Here is a 9,593-nt window from a genome sequence, read left to right as displayed (position 1 = left end):
TTGAAAACATTATGCAAAGTAAAAGAAACCAGACACAAAAGGCCTCATACTGTATGATTCCACTCATATGAAAAATCCTGAGTAAATGTATAGATAAAGAAAGCAGATTTGTGCTTGCCAGAGGTTGAAGGGGGAGGAGAATGAGGAGTGACTGCTAATGAGTTCAGAGTTTCTTTTAGGGATGAGGAAAATGTTCTGAAGTTAGATACTGATGATGGCTATACAACTTTGTAAATATGCTAAAAATCACTGGATTGTGTACTTTAAAAGAATGCATTTTATAGTATGTGAATTTTGTGTCATTAAAAAAATCCAATACCCCACCATACCAAATGGTTATCCCTCTCCTATGTTAGGAATTGAGAACACAATCGTTTCTTGTCAACAATTCTATTTAGTGAAGATACTAGATGTTATTTACAGAAGATATACATACATACAATTCCTATACATTAAATGTAGTCTAATTCTGAAAACAGGAAAAAATGTACTTCAAAATTACATACTAAATAAAATAAATAAAAAGTAATTATTTGGCACAATATCTATTAGGTAGCAAATAAATAACTCTATACCATTGATTGAATGAACTATTTACAATCTATTTGAAAGTGCAAAACAATTGCTGAAAATTAAGATATTTGTAATGACATTTAAGTCCAGAAAATATTTTTTCATCAGGTACAATAAATTTGTAGCCAATAGTAAAGGTTTTTAATGCCCAGGAAAATATTTCAATTTTGAAAAATGTTTTGTGCATATTGTGCTCTTCTGAAATGTTATTTTTTACTTTAATGCTGGCAAATTTAAGAACCTTGGCATTTCTTAGTGGAATTCTTATGTATATAATCCTGATTTGTGATTTTTAAAAAGTTACATTGTAAACATAAATATTTTTCTATATATCATTCAGAAATTACAGACCAGTCCTCCCTAAATTACATAAATAGCCATAATGTTTTAGAATCACGTGGTCAGGTTCTATTCCTTCAGAGGTAAGACTATGAAGATGGAAGAATACAACCTATAATTTGGACGTCTATAGATTCCTCAGCACCTTCCCCAATCACATGCTCCAAATCAAGATGCTGAGTTAAAATTTTATCCAAATCTATCCCATTTGTAGCACATCTCATCCCATACACACTCAGGAAAAATGTCAGGGGCTTGCTAGTTCTCTTGACAAGGGTATTTCTACCAAACTCTTCACGTGGGCCTTATTCAATACTTCAGCAAAGAAGATGGCACAAGTGGAAATGAAAGAGGGTAACCACAAACTGGGGATTCCTAAGCTAGAATGTGTAAGCTTTATGTAAGTCAAATAATTCCTTCTCTTGCCAGGTAGCTGGGAGGCTGAATGCAGCCCTGAGGGTCTCAGGATGTGTTTTTGCTTGTTTTGTAGAATTCTCTAGTGGCGATACAGTCAGTAGTAGCATAAATGGCATTTTTGAAAGATTGTGGACTGGAGACAAACTGTTGCTCTGGGCATTTGAAATGTCTACGGTCGCCGAGGCTCTAATCTGTGTGACATCTGGGATAAAGTTCTCTGGTTGTCAATCACATTTAATTGGCGCACATAACTCCGGACATCCTGATGGTTCTTATTAGCTTGAGCTGCATCAGGATCTGTTGAAAGAGGAAAGGGCAGAATTGGCATTGCATAGTATATGCATATAAGACACAGCCTTATTTCTCCAATTATTTATTACATTTATCGTAGGTTCCTGGGTTCCCTCAAGACCTTTCAACACACCATAGTCATTGAAATGTTTCCACTTGGTTGTTCCATCTCCTCCTTCCTACCCTCCAATTTTCTTTTCTTCCCTGGAATCACCTCTTTTGATTATTTTCCTTTGCATTGCATGTTGTTTAAAAAAAATGGCACCAAATTAAAAGGGAAGCATCTCTCTGATAGCCCCTGGTTACGGATTAAAATTATTTCCCTTTCCAGAGGTCTCTGTGTCTCACACTGTGTCTCTGCTTCCTTTAATCCAGATTAAGACTAATGTCAAAAGACACAGTTTTCATTAGCCCTACACAAAAGCACTTAACATCTGGGCCAAACTGAAGCAAGCCAGTGAGACCAGAGTCCTGACTCCCCTCTTTACTTGCACACAGTATACAGCATTACTACAGATTGTATGTTCTTAGAGACTGTCCATATTCAGGGAAAAAAACCCAACTCACAGGCTGAAGTTAGGACTTTTGCTAGACCTTTTGATTCTTTGATGCTATTTGCTCTGCAAACTCAGCTACCATGCTATTCTGATGCACACCCAAGCATGTGAGCAACTGAGGTTAAGTGGTTTCACGAAGATCAGGGCTGAAGGATGAGCCAATGCACTCAGCCCTCGCAGGGAACATACATGAATGAGGAAAGGCAGACTGGAAGGTGGTGAACTGGAAACACAGGTCCTTCCGGAAGCAGTGACCTGGCTGCTGCATGTTGCTGCCAAGGGGGAATCTGTGCCCAGAGTTGCCAGATCTTGCTTTTTTTCTTTTGAGATGGAGTCTTGCTCTGTCACCAGGCTGGAGTGCAGTGGCATGATGTCATCTCACTGCAACCTCTGCCTCCTGGGCTCAAGGAATTCTCCTGCCTCAGCCTCCCGAGTAGCTGGGACTACAGGCGTGCACCACCATGCCCAGCTAATTTTTTTTTTTTTTTAAGGAAATGGGAAATCTGAATTTCTTCTTTGTGAATTTTCCCAATTTTAAAAGGGTGACATTATTTCAAAATAAAAGGAAAAAAATGCCCTCTTTAGACCCAACACCTCTGTGGGCCACCTCCATTTCATGCATCACTGGGTAGGGCCTCTGGTCTAAGAGGATACCTGGAATGGCAGAGCCAGACCCTGGCCTGACCGGGGTTCTTCCCCCACAGTACACTGCTTTCTGCAGTCTGGTTACTTCTGCTAGATCCACACACCACTCCCAAAGACAATTAGAATGCCATCTGCACTACGGGTGAAGGGGAGTGTTGCAGGTCTGAACACAGAAAAACAGAGAGAAGGCACAAATGGCCCTGCCCCCTGTGAGAAGAAACTCATCAGTATAATTATCACATATAAATAATAGCACAGCGAACTGCAGAACACATTGTGTTTCGTCTCCTCCGCTTCTCACTGGCAGTGTACTCTACATGTACAATATACTGTAATTACATTGTACACATTCCCACAGTGTTTGTGAATCTATTCCTATGGCTTTATCTATAGATTGTTGACTTCAGAGCTGAGCAGCTGTTGTTTACCAGCAGTTACTGATAACTTCAACAAATGCAGTGGAGTTTTTCTTTTTAAATAAACTTTCCCCTAGGCTTCTCTAGGAGAAGACATAGGAGAATGCAGGATTTACTTCCAAAGAGGCTCATAGAACAAAGTACATTATTTTGTGTTCTTGAACCTCACTGAAAACCTTCTTAAGGCTATAAACCCCCTCAGGCACACAAGATTTGGCATATAATGTCAGGGTCCCCCTTTGTCCCCACTGCTGAAAGTCCATGGATTTGGGATTGTAAGCTCCTGGTGTAAGGGGTGCCACTTAGCTATTCTGGCTTTCACTTGTTCAACTGCTTTATAATCAATCCCATCTTTAAACACAAAGTAAATTAATAGATGAAAACATATGAGACTCTTTAATTCTGGCAGAATCTATATAGGAATAGCTGATGATATGCAAGACCATTCTCATTTTGGAAGTCAGAGAAGGCACAATCATTTGACGAATCAGTTGCTTCCCAAATCGAGATTATTTTTCCTCCCTATTCATTTTTAAAAAATGAACATTTAGTAGATCTCGTGTCCCATGTTAGCAAACCTGGCTGTGAGCCAGTCCTGTACTAGGAAGAGCAAACAGCTCTGACTAACAAAACAAGAACATCTTAGCCTTTTAGCACGGGGTTTATTGGAGGAGATGATACTGGTAGCCTCGGATTCCTGTCTATGTCATATTATCATGTTGGGTTAATGAGACAAATTTTTCAAGTGACTCATACAATGAGCTTAGCAAAAACCTTTAGCGTTCACCTCCTCATTTCCAGACCAGATTGAGGGAGCCAAAGCTCCACCCCCATCAGCAAAGTCCCAGCCCAGAAGAAACAGTAGCACTGACCTAGTATGACCATCTGGTGCTATGATGCAACCTAACTCCCAACAGACTAAAATTGTTATTTATTATTAGTAATCTTTTTATATTAAAGTATTATGCCAGTTCTTGTGATATATGTTCAGATTTTAAAAGAGCACCTCAAATTCATGTGGGAATACTAGAAATAGAATCTGAAATCCTGTTATGGGACCTTTTACAAATGTGCTATAAACATGAATGCATTCTTGCAACACCCTGAAAGACAATAAATATTATCTTTCCTAGTTTATAAACGACTGAACTGAGTCATCAAGGGTTGATGTGAGTTTCTCAACATGAAGCAATGAGTCATAAGGAGAGTTGGTTTGAGGCAGGATTTGTTGGCAGTCGTGCTTGAGCTGTCTCCAGCCACACTGGATAGAGCAAATTAATTCTCTTTAAATTCATTCACAAAATAATATTCCTATGGTTATTTTCTAGCTTCACAACAATGTAAACATTTTCTAGTTTTACAATAGCCAAAAAAAATCTTTAAACTCAAGGCCCCATGAATTTGGAATTCATGGTCCAAAGTGCTTCTGACACAGTCAGATAGTGCCCAGGCTCCTAGGGTGTCTCAACGGCCTCATTAAGAAGACCTTAATCACCAACATCTACAGTGTAAGAGGTGGCAGCATTTAACTTACTGAAGGGTTGGCTCCTGTAGTATCTCACTGTTCTGGCCGTATTTGCAATCATGTGCTAAAAGGAGTGTAGAAAAAAGAAAGAAATTCAAGTAAGTATAGAGTACAATCCAAAAAGGGAAACAAATCATTATTGATTTCTGCAATACTTGGTACCATGAGAAACGACACGTTCTGTTGACTATCTGAAGGCAACTAGCTGATGTATAACTTGTTTAATTATTTCAAAGGGGTACCCACACACATACAAGGCATTTTCAGGTAAGGAATATTAATGGCATAACTCTCCTAACTGTTGGCACATTCCCCATGATGTAAAAAGCATCGATTCTGTCTGAGCCCATAAATAAATGCTCAGGTATAGTTTTCACCGTCCTTTCTTGAGGTAGCCATGAATTTGTGAGAGAATTTGTAACTATCCTACATTTGGAGAAGGGTTAGCTTGTCAAGTTGCTCACAGTAAATAAGACTCACTAATGAGGTATGAGATTATATTGACGGAACAGCAAGTCAAAATATTCTACCTTTACATTTTTGCTACACACTCCATATTACTGACCTCTCTAGTCTTCCAGCAGAAGTTTGTATTTTAATGTTAATCTTAATCATTTGATTCCCTCCTTCCCTCCTGTCTTCTTCCTTTCTGATTATAACACTAAAACATACACATTTTAGAAATTCAGAAAATGTTAAGAGCAAAGCAAAAATCACTTAGAATATTATTTCACGGAGTAATCTTGTTAATATTTTGTTATATAGCCTTCTTATAATTTAAGAAAATATAAAAACGTATTTTTCACAAAATTTGAATTCAGATAGTACATACATAGTTTATTTTGATTTGAAATTTTTCACATTGCATTGTGACTATTTTCCATGCCATCTGCATCTTAAAACATTCAAAAAATAAGCATGTATTCAACCAAATGGACAGATTTTAATTTATTTGACCTTTTACAATTCTGTCACTAAGTGATCATCTTAATTTCTTTGTAAAGTTTTGGTTGCCATAAAGACTTAAAAGGGAATCTTTTGTGCTGAGCTCAATTAAAAATGAAAGAAAAGAGAAAAGAAAATTAACAGAAACAGACTCCTATCCCCTGGGGAAAAACACTGATGAGACCTACGCTCCATTTCTTAGCCAGAATGTCATGGTATTTGAACGGTAGCTGGTACTACAGGTCACTATGTATGTTTCAGGACACCTTACTGCTTAGGCTTTAAAGGGGGTCCCATAGAGATAATGGATTAATTACAACACTAGCAGAAAATCGATAGGGCTCCACCGAGGGAAAGAGACTCCCTGATCTCTGAGCAGCTATGTAATTCCAGTCATCCCTTTCTTCTCTCATGGACCCTTGGCTTGCCAAAGGGTACAAAAATGACTTTGAGAAAGCTTGCATAGCATAAAAAAGTCATAGAAGAGTCAAGGCCCTACAGATATATTATCTGCGAGCATCCTAATACCTCACCGAATACTCCTGCTTTGAGGATTCTAACAAGCCTGAAGTGACATGTGCCTGCATTGGATGACTTCTCACACACAAAGAGGCAATCGGAAAACTTAGAACTTCACTTCATCAAAGATCCTAAAAACGGACACGTCCATCTGTTGATCAGCATGAGAAATATATCACAAATACCTCTAAGAAAATGTAACGTACAATGTATAATTAGCTCCTGATGTATGGAGCCTTGAAATAAATAGTAACTATGATAACTTCCCTGCTAATTTACTTTTAAGTTGTTTTTTCACTTCTCTTAAAGGCTTTGCATCTGAAGGGCACAGTATATTCCATGTAGAATTATTGTAATTCTTCAGATATTGAATGGAGTGTAATTACCGAAAACCCTGGGAAATGCTGCCAGTATGCCCCTCTGAAGAATAATAAAACAATTAGCAGGGGTCAGAAACCTCTTCCTATACCATTTTGTAGGGAGTAATTGTTCTGCTTTTTCAGTTTTGAAAGGTAAAACATTTCATTCTGACTTTGGTTTTATGCTACTCTTTACAGCTATACTCTGAGGCTTCATAATTTTTAGCTCATTATGTAGTTTAAAATGTGAGAACAATTGTTTAAATCAGTAATTTCCAGCCCTGAAGTTCATTTTACCTTTCTAAATCTTTGATTAATTTTAACAATGGTTTTAATTTTGACATATCCTTTTTAATCGTTCTCAAAGATAACTTCAGTTTAACTTTGAAATCCAAATCCGGCTTTACAACAAGGTCCATTCTTTTCCTTTGTGAGGTCTGGACAATAATGTTTAATGGTGTGAACTCACAGTTATGATGTGTGAGCCTAACTAACATTGCTGGACAATGCACAGTTACAAATGCTTTCACAAGGCCAAAGAAGGGTTAGCTTAATATTTTAACTTCACCTTTTTTGCACCCATTAACACATGTAACATTAAACAGTTACTGACAACTACACCCAGCTACAAGGCACTCTCCTGGGTTGCTAAAAGAGACTTCAGGAGTCACCCCCTTGAACCGTCTCCAGAGTGCACAATGCTTTCTACAGTCTGCCTATAAACAGTGGCTCTTTCACTGCTTAAATGCAGCCAGCAATGAGGAACTCATTACCTCCAAAAATGGCCTCTTTCATTTTTAGACATCTCTGATTATTAGAAACTTACCATTTAGAGTTAAAGTCTTTCTCCCTTTACTTTTTGCTCATTGATCCATGGAGCTCATAATACATTTGCATAAGATACTCCCACCAGCACCATGACAGTTTACAAATGCATAGTAATGACCCAACAACAAACACGTTTAATTTCTTTTTAACAGGACAAGTCTTCAAATTCTTGAATATAACTATTATAGATATCTTTGCACCCCCCAGATCTTTTCTTGTTGAGCCTAAACATTCCCGATGTCTTCAACAATTCTTCATAAGACAGTTTTGGATCTCTTCCCAACAGCCTCTAGTGTGGTGCCCTAGACTAAACAAATTGTAAAGTGCAGAGAAACTATGATCTTCTTTCTCTCCTTGATCTAGATGATGCTATACTGAGTCTACAGTTAAAAAAAAGTCATCCCACTGACATCTGTTGAAGTCATCATGAATTAAAGCTCTCAGCCTCCTTCGCTGAGTTGCTATGCAGATGCAGCTCTCTGCTCTATGTATGCACAGTTGATTTCCTGGACCAGAGTGGAGGATTTTAAAAACTGAAAACCATCTAGTTAGACTCTATCTTTCCACAAACTTCAGCCAATGATATTTTTGATGGCAGACAGCTGGTTATTCATTGGTGCTCGCAGTCTAGCCTGGCAGAAACTAAGGTTAGAGAGATACAAGCGTCATTATCCAACTGCTGCAGTAGGGGTGAAACCAAAAATTACACCCTATGCTTCACAGTCCTGCCAGAGCAGGTTAGCTTGCCTGGAGCCGGTCAGGCAACTTTCTATAATGCCGGGCCTGGGGAATGCCTGATTACTCCAAAGCACAGATTCTTATCTTTTTTCCATGGTAGCCAACCTGAGGTTTATGAAACATTCCCATGAGCAAATAGCTCATTAAGACAGGGATTGATAATTCAGGAGTAAATGTGGGGCAAACATACTCCTTTAGAAGGCGTGTAGGAGGATGCCTCTGGATCCGTGTAGGTGGACAAATTGAACCCCTGTCCCCACACTTAAACTGATGTTTCCTGGGACTAATCCTAAGTACAGGGCTTCGGAGTTGATGTGCAAAAATGAATATGTTCCCACAGTTCGTGGCCTACAGGGCTTAGAGATGGGTCCAACTGAAAGCTGATAAATTCCCCTCAGGAATGCACTTGAGGAGGGATGGCAGAAAGGAAAAAAGAGGTTGTGAGTGAAGAACTCCATGACTATCTCACGTGTCTGTTTCTCCTTAGAGCTGAAAGCAGAGTGGCACAGAAGCAGATATCCTTCCTGGGGCCTGAGTTGCAGAGTGGAGGGAGAAGCTCAGCAGGATGTGTTTTCCCAGCCTTTGTCACCACCCTGCTGATGTAGCAAAGAAACCAGCCCAAGCCAGCTAGGACTAGGAATTATAATGCACTTGCATAAGACACTCCCCCTGACACCATGACAGTTTACAAATGCCATGGCAATGACCGGAGGAAGTTACCTTAGATGGTTCCAAGAACTCCTGGTCCCTTTTCTAGAAAGTGTGTCAAAAATCTGCCCCTTAGTTAGCATGTACTTAGAGTGGGTACAAACAGATCCGGCCAGGACTCCGTGAGTGCTACTCTGTGCTACTCTGCCTATGAGATAGTGCGGCTCTGTCTGTGGGGGAGCTGCTTTACTTATACTGCTCCTCTCACGAACTTGCTTTCTTTCATTGTCAGCTTGCTCTTAAATTCCTCCCTTAAGAAAGCCAAGAACCCTCCCCAGCTGAGCCCCAATTTGAGAGTCTGCCTGCATCAGAGTGACCAGTACAAAGACACCATAGAAAGGGGTGATCACTGTCTGCATCTCAGCCTGGCACAAGCCAGAGGCTCTGAGGCCAGCATCCCAAACATACATTTCCTTCAAGCTTTGCTACAGGGAATTTCCCTTGAGTCCGGTGAGGCATCAGAGGTACCTTGTTCTCAGACTAGGCCTTTGTGGCCTGGCTCCTATCACCCTCCTGTGGTGTCTTCCCCTCAGGAGCAGGCTGGCCAAGTTCCACCTTCACGCCTACCCACACATGACATAGCCTACTAGGCCTTTGTGGCTGCCTCTAGCTCTGCACTGACTCTTGTGCCCTCGTTCAAGTTCCCCTTTTGCTCTCCCATTGCGGAAGAGAAGACTGAATTCTTCAAGTCAGACGGGCAGGCCCTCCAGGTCACGCCTCCTCACTGCTGCCA

At 39.9% G+C, this 9,593-nt stretch overlaps 1 protein-coding gene across 11 annotated transcripts in view; it reads right to left on the bottom strand.

Annotated features, from left to right (window-relative positions):
- Nucleotides 1–374: 374 nt before the first annotated feature.
- Nucleotides 375–9,593, bottom strand: part of RAPGEF4 (Rap guanine nucleotide exchange factor 4) — a 368,276-nt gene continuing 359,057 nt past the window's right edge. For 9 of the 11 annotated variants that reach the window (XM_064373398.1, XM_021668976.2, XM_021668977.2 and 6 more), the window contains 2 exons: nucleotides 4,773–4,827; nucleotides 375–1,626 (listed from right to left, as the gene is read on the bottom strand). In XM_064373398.1, coding sequence (XP_064229468.1) covers nucleotides 1,499–1,626; nucleotides 4,773–4,827 — 183 coding nt within the window. In that variant the 3' untranslated portion in view covers nucleotides 375–1,498. Of the gene's footprint in view, nucleotides 1,627–4,768; nucleotides 4,828–9,593 lie in introns of those variants that run through there. The other 2 variants (XM_064373400.1, XM_064373401.1) reach the window with 1 other exon arrangement.

Source organism: Aotus nancymaae, unplaced genomic scaffold (assembly GCF_030222135.1).
Source record: "Aotus nancymaae isolate 86718 unplaced genomic scaffold, 86718_ANA_hifiasm-v0.15.2.pri h1tg000008l, whole genome shotgun sequence".
NCBI classification, from domain to species: Eukaryota; Metazoa; Chordata; class Mammalia; order Primates; family Aotidae; genus Aotus; species Aotus nancymaae.
Note: the sequence above shows the minus strand (reverse complement) of the source record. Positions and strands in the feature narration are given on the sequence as shown.